This window comes from Furipterus horrens, unplaced genomic scaffold (genome assembly GCF_987537825.1).
Source record: "Furipterus horrens unplaced genomic scaffold, mFurHor1.1.pri manual_scaffold_11, whole genome shotgun sequence".
Classification (NCBI taxonomy): Eukaryota; Metazoa; Chordata; class Mammalia; order Chiroptera; family Furipteridae; genus Furipterus; species Furipterus horrens.
In genome coordinates, this window is record NW_028327181.1 from 55,730,936 (window position 1) to 55,750,980 (window position 20,045).

The 20,045-nt window shown below is 48.7% G+C and overlaps 1 protein-coding gene across 1 annotated transcript in view; it reads right to left on the reverse strand.

The window, feature by feature from the left end:
• Positions 1-12,649: 12,649 nt before the first annotated feature.
• The window catches only part of LOC149997772 (NACHT, LRR and PYD domains-containing protein 1-like), a 38,732-nt gene continuing 31,336 nt past the window's right edge, over positions 12,650-20,045 (reverse strand). Inside the window, exons 10-14 of the mRNA XM_090257499.1 lie at positions 18,992-19,248; positions 18,294-18,404; positions 15,784-15,925; positions 13,901-13,936; positions 12,650-13,457 (exon numbers count right to left, since the gene is read on the reverse strand). Of these exons, the coding sequence (XP_090113625.1) occupies positions 13,144-13,457; positions 13,901-13,936; positions 15,784-15,925; positions 18,294-18,404; positions 18,992-19,248 (860 nt within the window). The 3' untranslated portion in view covers positions 12,650-13,143. The remainder of the gene's footprint in view (positions 13,458-13,900; positions 13,937-15,783; positions 15,926-18,293; positions 18,405-18,991; positions 19,249-20,045) is intronic.

The following is a 20,045-nucleotide window of genomic DNA, read 5'->3' on the forward strand; positions in this document are numbered from 1 at the left end:
GAACAGCAATTGGGGTCCCGCTGCCCGCCGCCACCCTCTAGGCAAAATTCCAGAGGCAAAGGTTTGATGATAAAGGAAAGGAGTCTTTATTCAAAAGCAGTCACTTAAGCCTGTCAAGTCACAGCTTTAATCATCTAAACCTAACAATTAAGGCTAAACTAGAATACCCGGGTTCTCCTATCATTTCCCCATTACATCTTAGTTATTTTATTTCTATAGGGTTAGTTTGCAAACTAAAACGTGAGATAAAAAAAAAAAAAACGACGATTTTGGAAGAATGGCAGGCTTCTGCCTTAGAGGTCGCCCCCTCTAGAACACTCAAAGAATAACCCTGCCACCATCGGCGAGGCCAGCTCGATCCTAGGCTATGCCGGGAGTTTCTTTCCATCCAAAATACCGTCCACTGGGAAACGCAGGCAGCTGCACCCCGATCATCCCCAGGCATCCTCCAGGAAGAAGAAAGCCAGCCAGCGAGTCTGAGAGCCCGAGCTAGCCTGCGAGCTAACCCTCTTTTATTTCAAAGCTCTGGAGGCGTTCACTTTCTCAGCCAATCCCGTCCTAGACTGCTTACCATTGCCTGGGCAACCTCCTCCTACAGCCCGTCCCTACTGCTCCCCAGCGATCTGATCAGATTTCTCTGCATCAGGTCAAGGGGTTCTCTACTTTCCAGGCGCCCCATTTCTCTACCCTAGGCCCACCCATCAAAGCAACCGCGGGAGGGTGCCGTCTTCCATCCAGGACTCCGAAGCAACCCCGCCCCAAAGGAGAGTGACTGGAGGGCTGCGACCCCACCCAGGCATCCTGTTCCCCGCGAACCCAAAAACACGGGGGGGGGGGGGTTTGATGCACGGACGTCTCCCCAAATCACAAAACATTGGAGCGCACAAAATTTGATTCAGCAACAGCCCCCAAATAAAGTTAGAAAAAATGTCGCAAACTGAACCTTAGCCTGGTGATGGCAGTTATCAGTCACAGATTCTTCTTTTTTCCTGGGAGAACAGACAACAGAAGACAGACGGACACAGAGACTGCTGTCTGGACACGTAATAAAGACTATTCCCCGAAATCACGAAGTGATGGAGGCGTGAGTACCTGCAAACACAAATCACGGAGGTCGAGTGTCCCATCCATTTCCATCCCCACCCACCCGACCCGTATGTCCTCTCCCGACCCGCCCGGAGGCCTCCACGAGGTGAACGAGTCAAACGGACGGACCTGGGGAGGCGGCCAGGGGAAGGGTGGCTCCCCGTCCCGTCCCGGGACACGCGCAAGCACCCGGGGCCTCCGGCGTCCTCTTACACTGCGGGAGGCCTACCCGGGGCGCGGGTCCCGACGGGCTTCCTCCCCGGTGACGCGGGAGGCCGGCTGGGGACGTCTGCGGACTAAGTCTGGCGCTTAGTCCACGAGCGGAGGTGCGCGGAGTAGGCTCCCGCCCGACCTGTGCCGCAGCGCCGGTGCCCGCGGCGCGCAGCGGGCACTGCCGGCCAAGCCCTCGGGGGCGCCGGGGGAGGGAGAGAGACCCGGGCGCAAGGAGGGGCACGCAAGCGCGCTTTGCCCCTTCCCTGGAGCTCCCCCACCACGATTCTCTGGCCTCGCGCCCCACCCCACCGCCACCTGAGGAAGCTCCAGCACTCAGTACCAAATCCGGAGCCGTTTCCGCAGCGGCCGGCAGTGAAGCCGGGCGGGTCCTGGAGCAGGAGGAAGGCCGGAAGCAGACTAGGTTGCAGGCTGGGGGGCGGTACACTTGCACGTCTGCTTTGGGTCCCAGTTCTAATAGCGACGTTTGGGATTTTGAGGGAAAGGCAGTGAGCAGGGAGTCAAATCCTGGCTCTCTCTCTCTACATGATGGGGACTCAAATGCTGGAAAAGTTTAGTTTCAGGTAACAGCTAATAAGCTTAGTAACCAATGTATTTAAGAAGCTATTGTTTCAGGAACTGGAGGTATGACCCACCTTGACTGCAGGAGACCGTAGCAGTTCCACGTTTGTGTCCCAGGACTGCAGTGATCCCTTACTTATCCCGGGTATTACGTTCTAGACTGCCACCCTCCCGCGATAGGTGAAAATCCGCGAAGTAGGAACCTTACGTTTACTTTAGTATTTACTGTGCAGTACCGCAAAGTCCCGCGATATAGCGAAAAATCCGCGATAAATAATTTAATACAATATTTTAAAAAATCCCGCGATACAGTGAGGCCAAGATACGTGAACAGCGATATAGAGAGGGACTACTATATTAGCAATCAAGAGGGTATCTGAGTCATTGTCCAGGGTGACCACCGCCCAGGACACAAAGACCACCGCCCAGAACACAGGTGAAAGAAAACTGCAGCTTTTATCCCATTAACCTTTTCCCTGAATTCCAAACCCCTTACCTACACTTTTCTTCTCCTCATAAAAAGGGTTGGTTTATCATGGAATGTAAGACTGTCTGTTAGGGTGCAAACTTGCTGTCTTCTCAGATCGCCGACCATCTGAATAAAGTGCCCTTAAAGATTCAACCCCTGTCTCTGCTTATTAGGTCTGGGAGGTGACAGGCTGCATGAACGCTGGCTTTTCCAGTTTCATATAAATATTGATCTTTAAAAAGTCTGAATTTTACCTCTGTAGACAGAAAACTGGTTCTGCAATAATACTGAAAATTTCTGTGATGGAAAGTAACCTGACAGATGATCAGATCAAAAACTCCTAACCAGGCAGGGAGTGGCTGGTAGTTATACCCATAATCTACAATTTTTTAAATGAAAGGTTGATCTTTGCCTTAAGCAAGCTCCGTCCATTTTCTTGTGCATCTTTGAGATGCCAGAGTAATCTTTTTCAGACCCTTGAAGACACAACCACCTAATTGTTAACTATCCTGCAATCCAATTCTCACCTTGCTTTCTCCCATCTTTGTGTAATCTTCCTTGCCTTCTTCCTTCCTTAATTCCAGAGGCAGAAAAGTAACCACAACTTGTCATTCTCCTGAGCATTTGAGACCTTGCTTCCCAGCGTTGTTGTCAGTTTTGGCTCAAATACACTCTTACTAAAATTCTTTACAGGTTTCTTATATAGACACATCATCAATGCAATCAGTTCAGCTTTCTGAGCAGAGGTTCCCGGCGGCAAGGCCTTGGACCCTACTACTCCTTCAGGAGTCACAACTGCATACCCAGCCTTTTTGTTTCCTTCATCCATATAACTGCTTCCATCTACATATAGAGTCCAGTCTGCCACTTCTAGAGGATGGCCCTATAAATCAATTCTGCTAGAATAAACTTCATCAATTATCTCAGCACAGTCATGTATTAGTAGTGCAGCCAAGTCACGCTCCTGGAAAGAGAGGCAGGATTTAACTTACTTACCGTTTTCAGGGATACATTGTGATGGCCGAGAAGAATGGCTTGGTACCTGCCCACGCTTCCAGCAGTGAGCCACAAATTTCTCTTCTGCTCCAGCAGGCTCAACGCTTGGTGGGGTGCATAAATGGTGACAGGCTGTTCCAAGGAAGATTTTCAGCTTCCTGTAAGAGCTTGCAGGTGGCTGGCACAGCTCTCAAGCTGGCTGGTCACCCCTGGACAATGTGATCTAGTTTCCTTGACAAATAAGTGATGGGTTGCGAAATGTTAATAAGCATTTGGATGAGGACTCCTAGGGCAATGCCCTGCCTTTCGTGAAGGTATAACTGAGAGGGCTTTAGTAGGTTTGGGAGCCCCAAGGCTGTTGTAGAAGCCAGGTGCGCCTTCAGGGACTCAGAAGCCTGGGTGCACTCCTTCACCCATTCTAAAGGGATATACGCTGGTCCTTTCAGAGTTTTTTCAGTTTAACAATCTGATTTACAAAACCGAGTGTATGCCCAATAATATCCAGTAGGCTGCCCTCTGGTCCTTCTCCCTCTGGAATTTTTCACGAAGCATATTGCCCTGCCCTGGTAGGGGCTTTTTCTTCACCGAAATTGGTTCTCTGAAGGGTTCGAGACCAGTTCAGGCTCACTTTCCCAGTTCCCTCAGTCGAGTAAGGAGAAAGATCCTGCAAGGCTGGAGGGGCTGTTGGAGCCCTGACCAAGCTTGTCACAGCTGTAATATCTGAGTTTTGGCTATCTGTCACGGGCAAATTCCCTTTTCTCTGTACCATTAACTTATTTCCATTTAATCCTGCATCTTTATTATGTAAACTCATAAAAGCTTCTATGTAAGGCATTTCATCCAAATTCCCAGATCTTTGACAGAACAACTCTAATTGCTGTATAGTATAGTAGTTTAAAGACCCATTTAGTGGTCAGCATTCTCCTAAGTCTAGATCATACGTAAGCCACCCAGTGTTACAATAAAAAAAAGCATTTTCTTTTTAGTCGTAAATGTATAAGCATAGGTTGACCAATCAGCCAAAATTAGCCCCAAAGGGCTGCTTCCTGGAACAGAGCCCCCCCCCCCCATTCTACTAGACAGAACTCTCTAAACCAGATGGCACCTCATGGCACCAGAAGCCGCCATTTAAACAGACAGAGCTCTCTAAACCAGGTGGCATCTTAAACCAGAAGATGTCTTCTTACCTAACAATCTTAGTCATGACCTGGGATTGTAACCTGAACCAGAAAGCACAGTGATTCAATCAAAATAAATCAAAGATGAAGATGGTGGGAGGTGCTGAGAGTTGGAGGAGGAGAGTATCCAAGTGAAATCACTTGGCAGCTGCTTGGGAATCTCCAAATCTGTACCCCGCCCCCGCCCCCCCAGTCCAGGCAGCCAATGGGACTCCTTGCCAAATACCCAGGCTTACTAGAGAGTCCCAAAGCCTGTCCCTTCGTGGTTGCCAAAATATGAAACCAGAAAAGCTGGTGTCCGTACTGCCTGTCATTTACCAGACCCAATAAACAGAGACAGGAATTGAATCTTTATGGGCGCTTTATTCAGATGGTCGGCGATCTGAGAAGACAGCAAGTTTGCACCCTAACAGACAGTCTTACATTCCATTATAAACCAACCCTTTTTATAAGGAGAAAAAAAGTGTAGGTAAGGGGTTTGGAATTCAGGGAAAAAAATCAGATAAAAGCTGTAGCAGTCTTTCATGTGTGTCCTGGGCAGTGGTCTTAGTGTCCTGGGTGGTGGTCACCCTGAAGTACAATGGCTCAGATACCATCCTGATTGCCTGCAGTCCTGAGGCACAAAGGTGGAACTGCTTATGGTTACCTGGAGTCAAGGTGGGTCATACCTCCAGTTCCTGAAAGAATAGCTCTTTACATACATTGATTACTAAGCTTATTAGATATTACCTGAAACTAAAACTTTCCCAACATTTAAGCCCCCTATCTGGTCAACAAACCCCACCTCATTGTGCCTGAGGTTGTTCTAGGAGCTGGATGATCTCAGAAATATTCAAAACAACCCATCGTGCAATCGACATGTTTCTGTGGCAGGTTTTTGGGCCAGGGCAGCCTTCATGGTCGCTGTCATGGAGCTCATCGTCACTCACAGGCCATGAGTGGGCCAATGATACAGAGCAAGACAAATGCGCTGACTGGGATCCCCAATGGCTCCATCGTCTCCTCCCGGGCCGTGCCTACCTTCTCCTCAGATCACTCCTACTGCCGCTGACCAGGGGCCTAGGGGTTCTCTCTCATTCAGATCCTGCCTACTTTGCTGGGTGGGTCATTCCCACACTAAAGGCTCTGGTGAGTTGTTGAGAGCACAAGGCTTAAGAAGAGACACCAGGATGTACATGGGTGTACAAGTTGGTTGTTAAATACTGAAAGCTCTGGTTCTATCTTGTGTAAGAAAACCCACCGTGGAAAGTTAATAACTTGATGTAGGCTCTCACACATAATGGTAAAGAACCTGCCAGTGCCCCAGTCCTAAATTAGGCCTAAGGTAGGGTGTGAGTAGTGCCGGCTTCATGGGTGTGCAATTGGCAATCACTGAAGTCACACATGGGCCTGCACTTGAGGTATGATATAATGCTTGGAGGTCACTGTTAGGGTGGTCCGTATTGTGAGCTGTCGAAGAATTTACAAAGAGAAGAAAAGGCAGAGAGGAAAGTTTTAACCACTTTTCAAGAGGGGAAAGGGGCTGGTGTAAAGAGATACATCAGCAGTGAAATGTAGGGTCTTTAAGTTTTTAATGGGTGATAAAGGAGGAGGGAGATGCAGCTGGGTAGTCATGGTAATTAGCTGTAAATCAGTAGGTTTCAGACTGATTTTGCAGGTTTCAGTGTGTTCTGCTGTTATCTTTGGGTTCAGGGTCTGGGTGCTCAGGTCTGGTGTGTCTTGTCTGTATAGGTTTTAAAACACCTGGCCGGGAGATGCTTTTCAGTAATCTCTCCAGTCTTGAGAATAGAGGTTCAGAGAAACAACAGTGAATTATGGCTGACGGGCTCAAGGAAAGAGAGTAGCTAGCTGTGGTAAAGAGGGCCTGAAAGGGGTTTTTTGTCCTTTCAGTCACTGTCTTAAAATTCATAAGAATTTTATCTTTGGCTTTCTGTTTGGTAAGTGAAGTATGATGGGACATTGGAGCATGCACGGAATTGGGGGTGGGGTGGGTAGCGTACCTGTCAGCTCTGTTCTTCAGGATCGGGGGTGTATTGTCTTCAGCCTCTATACAGTAGCCCAGGAAAGCATGTGCCATGTTACACTGGGTCATGGTGAAGTCCAGGAAAGGTACAAGTTCTAAGAGAGTGTCCTCTCCTTATGTCCCGAGGTCCAAGAGTCCAGATAGAGTCTGGAACTGCAAGGCAGAGTCCTTGGTGGCTTCATAGTCAGCTGGAGCGGGCATGACCAAAGCAGCAGCCTGCCTGCTTTCCTACTAGCCCAGGCCACGTGGCCGAATCCTGACTGCAGACTGCATGGCTGCTACTTCACTGCAGGCGGCATGGCTGAGTCCCCCTCTGGCTCACGGCTCCTTCCTCATGGCTCCTCCTCTTCTCTCCTGCACTCACTCCACCCGCACGGCCCTCTCCCATGGCGGACCGGCTCTCCTACAAAGCTGCCTAGCTTCTACATCATGGTTCTCTTCCTACACACCAGACATCCTAGCCAACTCTGGCCTACGCCCTTTTCAGACCATGTGGCTTCTGTCCTTTATGTCGTTGTTATGAAAAGTATCTTAAGCCTATCATCTGCCCTTTTACCTTGGGGGCAACATAGTTTCCCTTCATGAAAGTCTAGTACGTTAAGCCTATCACCTGCCCTTTTGCCCTTAGCTCAGCACAGCTATTACGTATCTAGTTACCAACTTGCTATAGTTATGTAATGTACCTTAAAAGCTGTATCATCTCCTTTCCCCATTTCCAAAACTATGAGCTGTGGGGACTTTGGGGAGGGCCCGCACTCTGTTATAGTCCCACCTTGCAGGTCTTTCCCATACTTCCTAGACAGGTTCTTAGCTGCCTACTCTCCAGCCCCCTGGGACCTGAAGGGTCTCCACATTGATTACCAGTCCAGGCACATGTCTGGGTTGTAGGCCAGGTCTCCAATTGGCTGCATGGGAGAGGCAACCAATTGATGTCTCTCTCACACATTGATGTTTCCTTCCCTCCCTTTTTCTCTCTCTAAAAGTAAATAAATAAAATCTTTAAAAAATATTAAAATGAAAGCACTCCACTACCTACCTGATTCTTCTAAATAAACAAAAAGACCCCATAATACTTATTTCTTTTAGAAGAAGTAAAGACCTGGGTGTTAGAAATAGTAAAAACTGAAACCAAGGAAGCTGAGGTGCAAGATTTATTAAGAGGAACCTGCCGGGCTGTCTCAAAGGAGAGAACAGCAGCTGGTGTACAGGCTGACAAGGTTTTAAAGGGAGGGATAGAGGATGACTGGAACAGGGTATCAGGGCGCCTAGTGATTGGTTGGGCCTGGGGGTAACGGTGGGAACAATGGGTTGGGTCTGGGAGTAATGGCGGGAACAATGGGTTGAGTCTGGAGGTAATGTTGGGAACAATGGTGGGAACAACGAGGCACTTGGTGTTTTGTTGGGTATGTTGTTTGGGAGAAGGTACTTGGTGATTTATTGGGCGTGTTGCTGGGGAGAAGAATAGAATAAGGGAGTAAAAAATTTTCTACCCCCTACTGGTGTTTTGCAAGATTTGAGGAACTTTTCACTGGACTCTTCAATAGTCATTGTTTGTGGTTTTTACTTCCTGCTAATCAACTTATTGGGTGGAGGTTTTTGAGGCTCTTACTGAACCTAAGATTGGGGAAGCCTTGTGCACAGCTGGGATCCTGGCCTTTTGCTTTTCAGCCTCTTTTGGGCTAAGCTCCCCTTTTGCCCCACTGGCTCCTAGCTAGCAGCTCGCACTCCCTCCCTTCTGTGATCCCCATCAGGTTGCTATAAAAACAAACTAGGTTGTGCAGCCACTTGCCAGTTGAGGGCCCTGGAGAGCCCACCACTGCTAGAGGCTGGAGGCAGGAAGAGCAGCCAGGTGAAGCTGTGCCTGGGTTGAGAAGCCCCATGACCCTGCATTGGTCCCCATGGTTGGCTGGCCCCGCCACCCCCTCACCTGCCGCCACCCCTTTCCAGGTGATAGAAATAGGGTTGCAGCCAGGGCCACAGCTCACTGTGCCCCAACACGGCCACCAAGACCCAGGTGAATGAGCTCTCCAGCCCCCCTCCTTGCCAATGGCTAACAAACTCTATCAGTGTAAACCTTGGGATCCTGAGCAGACTTGCCTGGTGATTCTAAGACTGTGTTTAGTAAAACTCGAGACAGTGAAACAAAAGAAGGGTGTAAGATAGGAGAAGCAAGAACCACATTAACAGAAGTGAGCATAGGCTGGGCTGCCTAGACTCAGGAAAGGAAGTCACAATGTTAGGTTTGGCAGAATGAGAGTAGAAACGATAGGAGAACAGGCCATGAGTTTAAAAGTTTTATTTGGTCAGCTGCAAACAGGTGAGCTAAGACCAAAATGGTATCAGCCTCGAACAGCAACAAGGCAGGTATTTGAAGGAGATAAGGGGATCGGGAGTTGGCAGGACCCTCTGCAAATGGTCCAATGGGTGGGGGGGTGTGGATTAGGAGTGGGAGTTGATTCTGAGAACAGAGAAGTTGCTAAGTTTCTGTCTGCAGATAAAGATAACTTTGAAGGACACACGCAGTCACTGATGCCAGCAGCTATTGTGGGGGAAGCAGATTTATTGGGGGTTAGCTAAAATTTGGCCTGAATTCTCAGAACCCAGGTCTTATGCCTAAAATACAGTAAGAGAATGGAGCTTAGGTGGCATTGCTTTTGACTCACTGAAAAGTTAGGCAAGAGGAGGACCCTCGGAACTTAGGAGAAATAAAATAAAATTACATGTCTGAGAAAAGCAGGGGTGAGGGTGGTGGGGAAACTGCATACTGGGTCTTTTGTCTTGAGGGTTTTTCACCTGTTTTCTGCAGGCTGGAATTTTAAGGGAGGTCTCATTTAGAATATTCATCAGTTTTCCAGGTGTGTCCTTAAATATGCTGTTGCCTCAAAATGAGTACACACATACACACACACACACACACACACACACACACACACCCTGGCTGGTGTGGTTCAGTGGATTGAGCACCAGCCTGTGAACCAAAAGGTGGTCAGTTCGATTCCCAGTCAGGGAACATGCCTAGGTTGCAGGCCAGGTCCCTAGTTAGGGGTGTGTGAGAGGCAACAACGAATTGATACATCTCTCATACATTGATGTTTATCTCCCCCTCTTTCTCCCTCTCTTCTCTCTCTAAATATAAATAAATAAAATCTTTAAAAAAATGAGTGTGTAGTGATTGGGGTTTGGGATCATTCTATGGTCAGCTTCACCTCTACCTTGGATTTGTCTGGCTCTGATTGGTCTTTTGTTTTTTATTCCTGTGACTGAATTTGTTTTGGGGTTAGGCTGGCACTGATGGCACAAACTGGGTCTCTGTTATCTATCTCCCTGACTACGGTGATTTCAGCTACCAGCTGTGCAGTTGGGGAAGAGAGATGTAAACCGTCTGCTCCTAAGTGTCTTGGGTTAGGGAGGATAGGGGCTTGTGATTTCTTATCTGGCTGTTAATTGCTCAGCTGTTCATTGAACTAGTTTGTCTCTGATTCCCTCAATTCACATGTAAAGGGATTTTTCTAGCTTCTTACTAACCTGCCTTCCTAAGAGGTGGTGTGGCAGGAAGTGGGAGGCTGACCCCAGACACCCTGCCTGCAGTGACCCTCTAAACACATGGCCCCAACAATCACCACAGCCCCAGCTGGGACTTAAATCTTGGAGGACAGTGTCTGGGACAGGCCCTGAGCTACTGGACTTCAGCTTTATCTTCCTGTGGAGAGGAGCAGCACACCTGCTATGAGGAGCTGGGTTTTCCCTTGAAAATGAACTGAATTAGAGCCTGTAAATGAGCACTGTCCTGTGCAATGTGATGCCCATGCAAGGCAATGGGAGCAAATAGGTTTGTCCTGAGAATATTCTTCCTTGCTCCTCACAGATTTGCAGGAGGGCTTTGTCCATTTGGTGAAGAAACCACTCTATGACATATTGACATATATTTTTTCCCTTAAGATTGCTGAGGACATAAAATTCAGAATCAACTCATGTACCTGCCACATTCCACAGAAAAATGGGGACCCAGGCAGCAGATCTGGGTTACATTCCAATAGCAAGTTCATTGTGCCCATTTTCTTGTGTCCTTGGAGGAGGAGAGTCAGTCTTAGGTGCAGAGTCCCGACAGCATTTTCCCTTCTGCACAGACTTATCCTACCTGGGACCAGAAAGCAGCCACAGCTACCCGAATCTTAGAAAAAGAACATCCTTTTCAAGTACAGTTTCCTGCTAGACTGCACTTTCATTAGCGGACATCTCCAAGAGCTCAGATCCAAGTTCAGGAACTTTCTCATTCACAGGAAGGTCCCAACAGAGTCAGCTAAGTGTATTGAACATGTCAGCGATGCGGCCTGAATAAAAAGTCAACGGGTCTGCAAGGTGGCCCCTCCACACGTGCTTATGAAGCTATTGGGACAGCTGTCACAGGTGTTGTCTGTTCTCTTCTCTATTTTTTATGTTTGTGCCCTAACTCTGTTGAATTTTACTTTGGGGTAGTGGTGGAAGGTTGGGACATGCTGACCTCTTCACCAACTCGGTGAGCAGTGAAACCACAAGTTTATACCTAACCACTTATTACATACTCTCTTGGAGCTGAACACTGATGAGCTTATACATGTATTTCATATAACTTCCATAACAACCGTTATAGTCGGGGAGGTCAAAGAAGAGACACCTTAGGCCGTGCATTGGAGGGTAAGGAAAGTGAGTGAGGCCCAAGCCGATGTCAGAAGTGACTCTGAGGAGGAGGTGACAAAGTGGGGAGGGAGGTACAATCAACATGGGCTGCTGGATATTGGCAAGGGTAGCCTGAGTGGAGCTTTGCTCTCACTAGTTGGGAATGACATTGGCACAAATGATTCGACACCGCTGGGTTTAATTCTAAGATTACTGATTCTTTGGGGCCAATGGGGTGCGCTACTAATGGGAAAATTATTACTAGGGTGTGTCTTTGAATTCCACAGACAGTATGGTGGCCTGAAAGAGAATTAAAGGGTATATTTGGGGAATGTCCCCTTATAATTTACCTATTCATAAATCCTCACTCAATGAGCACTATGTTCTAGGGACTTCCCTAGGCCCTGGCCATACAGTGATCCTTCACTTATTGTGGGTATTACGTTCCAGACCCCCCGCGATAGGTGAAAATCCGCAAAGTAGGAACCTTACATTTATTTTAATATTTACTGTACAGTACTGCAAAATCCCGCGATGGAGCAAAAAATCCACTATAAATAATTAAATATAATATTTAAAATATCCCGCTAAACAGTGAGGCCGCAGTAAGTCAACCGCGATATAAAGAGGGACTACTGTACACTGATGGGTGGGTCAGACATGGTTCCTGTCTCAGGAAGATTACATCTAGTGTGGAGAGATCAGCAGAAAAGCAATAGGGACAATGCCATGTGCTGAGTGTCCTGATGGGGTGGAGGACACAGGGTGCTCCAGGACACAGGGCAGAGGCACCTAAGCCATGGAATCACTGTCTACAGCAAAAGGCATCTAAGGGAAGACCTAGACCCCATTCCCTCCCTGGCCTTCTTCTTCACCCTCTCTAGCTCTAGGAATCCATCTAAACTTCAAAAACAACAAAGCACAATTTGAACTAACAGAAAATTCAAGCTCAACATTGACAGGAAAAAATGAATGTATTTTCTCCTCTAAGGGATAAAGAAGCCAGTGACTCTCAAATCAGTAGGAGATAATCATGGAGAAGGGGTAAGGAAATGACATTCCGCAGCTCCTCACACATATCTCTGGGATCAAAAGGAGGAAAATTGTCATCACCAAACACAGAGAAATGGGAAGATGTAGCTAGATAACTTTGTAAGTAAGCTGGAGATAGACCTATAACTACATTACCCTTAGTTAATCACACCGTTAGGTAAGTATTAATTGCATTAGATTGTGAACCCGGATTAACCAGTAATGGAGAAACCAGGGGAGAGGAGAGGGGAGGGGAGCTAATCGCGTTAGTGTAAAACCAGTTTTCTTTCTCTACTTTGTGCGCACATGCCCCCGGCTGGCTCTGTGCCCAACTCTGCAGACTTGTGAATAAACACCTCGTTTTGCTGCTGAAGTCCTGTGTCCTAGTGTTTTTTTTAATTTTTATTTTTATTTTTTATTTTTGGTTTTTCAATTACAGTTGTCCCATTTTCCCCCCATTTCTCTCTCTAGTATTTTATTGTGAGTGTTTCTCATACCCCTTGTTACAAGCCATTTAAAACCCCCAAGGTGTTCATTTCCACTGTCTGTCTCCAGGAGATGTGACCAGTTCCATTTTCTCCCCAATCCTCCTGCATCTGGATGGCACAGAGAGGCTCTAAGCTTGGCTGTGGTTGTCATTCACTAGGACCTTGGGTGAGGCTTCTGCAGGGTCCGCAGACGTCCTGCCAGCTGCACACAGACATTCCCTGAGATGCCATTATCCCACCTGGACAGCTGGAATGCAAAAGCCAAGGGAAGCAGCCTGTGTGCCCATGGGACATGCTTGGGCTCGGACATGTAATGCCCAGCAAAGGCATCATTAAAGTTCCATAACTTCATAACAGAAGGCAGCTCAGAGGGCACCTTGTTAGCGGTGAAGAAACTGAGACCCAGAGAGTGGTCAGGCAGAGTCAGGAGTCAAAAACAGGTGAGGAGCCCCTCGTGTCCTTAAGGCCCCACTTCTCCCAGATGTCCACAATTAGGTGAGGATGGGTCTCCTTCAGAGCTTGGTAGAGTTGATCTTTGTGAGTGTTGTCCCAGGAGATGCTGTGTAAGAAGAGCTTCCTCATCTTGTCTGGGTTGGTGGGCTCAGCACGTACCCTCTGATACTGCTCATCACTCAGCACCTGTCCATATAGCTTGTCCAGGACTTGGTCCACTGATGTCACTCGAGCCACCAGCTGCTCCCGGTGCCGGTCCACAAAGTGCAGTAAGGCTGGGGCATCTGGGGGTGAATGTGAGGCGGGCAACAAATAAAGAAGAGCTTCCATTACAGTCTCTACTTCTGATTCCTCACCTCTAACTCTTCACTCACTCTGTCTGCCTCCCTGGGTCCTCCCCCTGTGAAGACAATGACCACCAGAGACACGTCTGCATCCCCCATGTCAGCTTCCAGCTTAGCATTCTGCTTGAGCTGGGTGTGGGCAGTGTGTTCATGATGGAGGCATTTGAGGTTGTTCTGTGGAAGGTACCCTGGTCTCATGGGCAAGATTAAGAAGGATGGGGAAGGACTTCTGCTCTGGGGCACACACCATTCTCCAAGGCCTGATGCTTTCTATAATCTGCAATGATAGAGCCCCTTCCATTTTCCCCTTCCTTCCCTCAAGGAGCAGATAGTACACCCCAGAAACGCCATGGCTCCTGCGGTCCCTGACAGCTGGTACTGACCCATCAGGCGTGGAGTAGCTTCAGGTCTGAGGTCTCCTGGAGGAAAACAGACAAGAAGAAGCCTCTGTGAGAGTGGACGTTATTAATACCAACGATAAGTCTTGAAACTGCTACACATCCTCACTTATGAGAGTTTTTGATTCTTAAACAAGCTACAGATGCACCTAACAGAATTTAGAGAAAGGGTTGCAAGTGAATCCATTCCTCATGCGTACGGGGAAACTGAAGAGAGAGAGAGCGACCATTCCTACCTCACACTGTCTACGTGTTTGAATTCAGTCTTGGCCTGAATGACCCCTGGTGGAGAAATATTAACCGAGTTCCTTGGTAGATAAATTCAACTATGAGATCTCCTTTTCTGAGCGGAGGTCTAACTCCTTACTCCAGTTTAGACTTTGACACTCATACTGATTATTTTGGATTTTGACATCAGACTCAAGGATCAAGATCAAGTAAATCTCAGCGCTTGGAGTAATGGGTGGGTTTCAATGGGAAAGACAAACAATGGCAACAGCTACTTGCAGTTACTTGCAAGAGGAGAGGAGGGCGAGTCCACAGCAGCCCCTGTGCCCAAGGCCTGAGAGCTTGGCCCACCCAGGCTCAGTGAGCCCGACAGTGATGGAGGGGCGGGCAACACAGGGCAGCCCCGGATGCGGTGCCGGAGCCCCGGGTTCACTGGATGGAGGGAGAAGGGAGTTCCGCGTCCTCCATGCTGACTGACGGTCTTAGTTCATCCTGACTCATCCTCAAACGGGCACATCTGCTGAGCCAGGTGACTGGGATGGCAGAGTTTGAAAAACCAGAATATAAGAGGAATGAGGGAAGGAACTAGAGGTGCTTAACCTGCATAGGAGGAGACTTAAAGGAGGCTCCGGTTAGTCCTCAGGTCTCTGAAAGGCTATCGCATGAGGATGGAGATGGAGCCTCTGTCAGCTTTAAGGGGAGCATTAAGACTGAAGAGAGGAAGAGCCTAGCTTAGTATGAGAGAAAATAACAATATTGCTATGCTTATTAAGGACTGCTTCATGAGATAAGAACATATATCAGTGATTTAGTTTTTTCTGCAATAATACAAATTAGGTATTATGATCTTCATTTTATAAAGGAGGAGCTGGAGCCTCAAACAAGTTAAGTAATTTCCCCCAAATCACCCAGGCAAGTAAGTGCCAGAGTGAGATTCAGACCCAGGTCTGATGCTGGGGCTGGTGTGCCCACACCCGTGACTGCGCCCACGCCAGGACTGAGTAGAACCCCTTCTCTTCCTCCACAGCAGCGAGCCTGTTGTAGCCGCTCAGGAGGCAGATTCAACTTATTTTAACAGCAGATAAATGCTGGTTGTCCCTTAAAGGAATGTTTAGGGGATTTTGGTTCCTGAGGTTGTTAGTACTTGTTTAAAAGACTGGAAAATGTCATGCATTCTGAAACTCATTATTTGATTCTCTCTCATCTACATTGAAGAAAGGTTAATGACCCAGGCTAGGGTATCCACTATTGCCAAAATTGACTTAATTCAAACAATCATCTAATCATCCAGTTCTTATTCTTTCAGCCCACATCCAATCTATTATGAGAATATTTGTCAGAGGCTTAGTGGGCATCACAGTTTGTTAATACAGGGCAGCGTGGAGACACCAGACCGCATGGGAGAGTGAATGGAGATTAGAGTCAGATTAACTTGAGTTCAAATTCTGGTCATGCAGCTGTTATGTAACCAGAAAAATGAACTTCTCTGGGCTGTTCTCATCAGCACATTGTAATAATACAAACTCTCTGTCTCTGTTTTTCTCTCTCTCTCTCTCTCTCACACACACACACACACACACACAAACACACACACACACATTCTGTAATTGACTTTCTGAACTCCCTGCACATGACTTTACCTGATTTCACCAAGGCCTCCCATACCAGAGTTCCATCTTCTTTGTATCTTAGGTACAGCCTGATACTTGACCTCAAATGGTCAATGTATAACTCACAGAAGAGCTGGGCTTCCCCGGGGCTCCGATAGCAGAGCTCTAGTTCCTGTAGAAGGAGTTGTCATGTGAGAAGCCATCATTCATCCTGAAAGTGAGGTCTCTCCCCACATGACACCTTCTTGGTCTTGCTCAGCCCCATGGAGACCCTTGGATGATTTGCACTGAAATTAATCGCCACTTCAGTCTCTGCTGTTTTCCTCATTTTCCACAAACCCTGACCAGGAGAAAGAGGATACGGCTGGGTATCCCACAGATGAGTCAAGACTCATCTATAATGTAGTGTTCAACACATCCTAAACCAGATCCTTCTTCCTCCACTTCACCTAATCTTGAACCCTAGTCCTCATATCTCTAGCTCAAAGCATGTCATCTCAATGGATCCTGCCCTTGATCCAGTTTCAACCAGGGAAAATTGATATCCATTTCCTTCCCTAAATCACATTCAAAATGACTTTTGATTATCAACTGTCTTCCAAACATGCTCCCTCCCATTTCCCCACACTCAGTAAATGGCACTACCACCCACTGAGAGCTCACGGTCCAGATTTAGGCATCATCCTTACCTCCAACCCTTTTCTCCCATACACCAAGTCCCATTGGCTCTACCTCCAACATATCCCTGGATCCATCAACGTATCTTCATCTCCACCTCTACCTCCCTAGTCAGGCCTCCATCAGCTCCTGCCGGCACTACTGCAAGAGCCTTTTGTCTTGTCTTTTGTTGGCACTGTTAACTTCTTATCCATTCTAACCCAGCAGCCAGAATCACGTATATGAAGCTGAATCAGGTCATGTATTACCAAGTAAGACCCTCTAAGACACTGTCACTGAACTTAGAACAAAGTCCAAACTCCATATCAGGGCTACATGGTCGATGGGCCCCGGAAACCTCTGTATCTTGTGTGATCCCATCTACCTCCTCTCTTTGCTGCAGTCATGGAGCTCTGCCACCCTGACCTCCATTTGCCAAGTGGAGGTGTCAGGGGTGCCTGCTCCTCTCTGCCTCTGCACCGGTAGTGTTCTGACACAAATGTCCACCTGACAGGACCCTTCTTGTTACTCAGGTCTCAGCTCAGATGTGGCCTTCTCAGGGACGCCACCCCGAGTGCCCAGTGTGCAGTAGCCCAAGTTCCTGTCACACACGGTCTAGTGTGTTGTCCTCACAGTGCTTCACGGCCTTGGTCACCGTTTCTTTAATTATTTATGCAGGTGTCATTGCACTAGGATGTCATCTCCCCGAGGGCAGGGCCATGTCTGTCCTGCTCAGTGAACCATCCCAACTGGAGACAGCACAGTTGGCAGTGGGTAAGTGTTGTTGACCAACTGAGTCACGTCTCTCATCCCTTGTTAAGAAGTGACAGCAGGAAAATGTGAGGTATTTATCCTTGAATCCATGTTTCCCCACTAAAAACATAGATGTCACTTCCTCCCAGCTACTGCACGTCTATTCCATCTGCCATCATCCCTTACGATTGTGTGAAGACTCATCGGACAACAGAAGGGAACAGGACTGACCCTGGCCCCACTACAGACTGTCAGTCAGTGGACCCTACGGCCCTGAGCAGCATAATCTGGCCGCGGCGAAACTGGGTATCAGGGATGAGTGTCCAGTGGCCTGACCGCATCTGCCTCTCGTGGAAAGGGGGGACGAGGGAGGACAAAAGCCAGCCCCTGGTGTCCAGGACCTGCTCTGATGCTCACAGCCGGGCCTCAGGGTTTCTGCAAACACACGGAGGCTGCCGTCTCAGCCACGCTGTCCTCCCGTTGGACACACAGCCTCAGGATGTCCCTTTCACACAGGTCGCCATGCAACCAACACAATGCCAAACACAGCCGTCCCACTACACTAGTGACTGCTGCTTAATAATTGCAGCTTGTGCTGGTCGCGTCTGCCCTCCCGAGAGACAGTCACTGAGGCTCCCAACGACACAATTGCCCTGCCTTCTGACAACATCAGATCTAGACAAATCTCCATTTCCTTAGATCTTCCCCCAAGTTACATAGCTAAGTCCCAAATCCTAAAATAGGTTTTCTGAGGCCCTTTAGGCCCACGGTTCCCATTGGTGCGTGTTCTCTGGCTGTGATAGGTGCTGACCCCAGTGTGTTCAGCCACAGGTGTGCTTTTGGTGGTTTTTCTTGGAGAGCATCGACACCCTGCAGCCCGGCACTTTTCAGTTCCCCTAAGTCTCCCCCATTTTTGTCCCTCTCCTGAATGGGACCCTCCCTTCTACTAGCTTTCTGTCTCCCAATCTTTGAAGCCTCCCCTCTCACCCCAAATCCCACTTGCTGTCTGCCCTACCCCAGGTGGGCCTGTCCCTGGAAAAACCCTGAGACCAGCCCATAGTTATTCCCAAGCGTGACCTCTGACCTCAGGAAGGGGGAACATCTGGGCTGCTCACCTGAGGGATTATTACCATCTCCTGTGAACCAGACACAGTGTATCGGGTGCCCATGTAGAGTGGGGTCAGCGGGGGTGGCTTATGTATTTGCACAAACTGGAACTTCTTTTCTTCATCGTCTATGGCCTGAGGAGCACACAGAACACTGATCAGGGGAGGAGAGCGTCTGGGTCTGGCTCAGAGATCCGCCCTATGGAATCTGCTCTGAGCAAGTGAGGTGGTGCCCCCACATGTTTCTGTGTATGGAGGGGGCTGCACATGGGGTATTGATCCCCTGGTTACCTGCATCCCCTCCCCTGGACTGCTGCACGAGGGCCCCCACGTTTTGCCTCTGCCATGTTTGGGCTGCATTTGGGCAAGGCTAGGAAAGAATTGAGAATGGAAGAAGGGGACAGCTCTGGGTATGGGACCCTCCCATCCTCTGACCCTGGGAAGTGGCTGATGAGGTGTGAGTGATGAGTGACGCATCCAGCGGTGAGTGAGGGAGCAGTGAACCCAGCTGCGGGAGGCCGTAGGGGCCCAGGAGATCAGTCCGTGGCTGAGCAGGGCAGGGGCAGGGGCAGGGGTAGGGGCAGGATTATCCATCTACAACAAGTTTCCTGTTTTTAAAAGGTTGATCCTTATCCCCCATTGACCCATCGGAGGGGCTGTCTGGGTGCGTGTCATGTCTCTGTCAGCCCACCCGGACCCAGCCTTTCTGGCTTTGGGGCCACCTTGCGAATGGAGCAGTCGTTGGGAATCAGGTAGAGGTGGAAGGTGACTTCCTCAGGGTGGTGGCGATGGTAGAGCAACACATTGGAGGTGATGGGAATGGGCAGGACAGCCTGGATGATCCTCAGTAGAACCATGGGGTAGAAGCTGGGGTTCTCCAGGACTATGTAGTGCCGCTCCACCCTGGATGGCTTCTCCAGAACTATTCCCTCCTCTTTGATGTGGGCCACTTGGAAGCAGGCTTTGTCCACATGCTCCCCTGAAAAGAATGGATTGGAGAAACAAGGATTTAGTACCCTCACTGAGCAGGTTGGCGGGGGCAGTGTGGCCTCAGGTGAGGCTCATTGACCTCCATGGAGTATCCAGCTCGGAGAGCCGGCATGACGGGGCCTGGGTTGTATTTGAGCTGCTGGCAACAGGGTCTCTGCAGTGGGAGAACCGCAGGAAGCCCCTCATGCTAAACTTACACACAGGTTCTGGCCCTGGATCTGGGTGACATGTTGACCCACAGTCCCCTGGGCTGGTGTGGATTGTGTAACAACGAGGTCCACTGAGTGATGCTTGCAGCCCTGGCTTCCGCAGGTGGAGCCCAAAAAGAGAAAGGGACAGTGGGTAACGGGGTGACCAAGGGTAGTGTACATTTGTGGAGTGTTTGTCACCCACCATTCAGATTCTTCTTTTTGGGAAGAACCTCCTCCGCCATCATTGCATGGGTCTTGGCAGGACCCAAGCTTGGTCTCCCACTCAGGAAGCTGCTGCTCCCACGAAGTGATGACACAGATGTGTGCCCAAGACTTGGCTAAGTGGATGCTCCTAAGCAGGACCTTGAGCTGAGGTGGTGACACACAGGTGAAAGGACAGAGATTCTTTTGGCAGCAGCCAGGGATTCAGCAGAGGTCTCTCCATTTTTCTTGTGACAAGCGTGGCTTCCCAGCCTTCTTTGGTTACTGCCTTTTTTTTCCTTTAAGACTTGCTGCCTAATCATTTGTTCTGTCTATGAGCTGCTCAATTTCTCCCCAGACATTCCTTTTCCGCATAAATCAGCCAGTTTTGTTT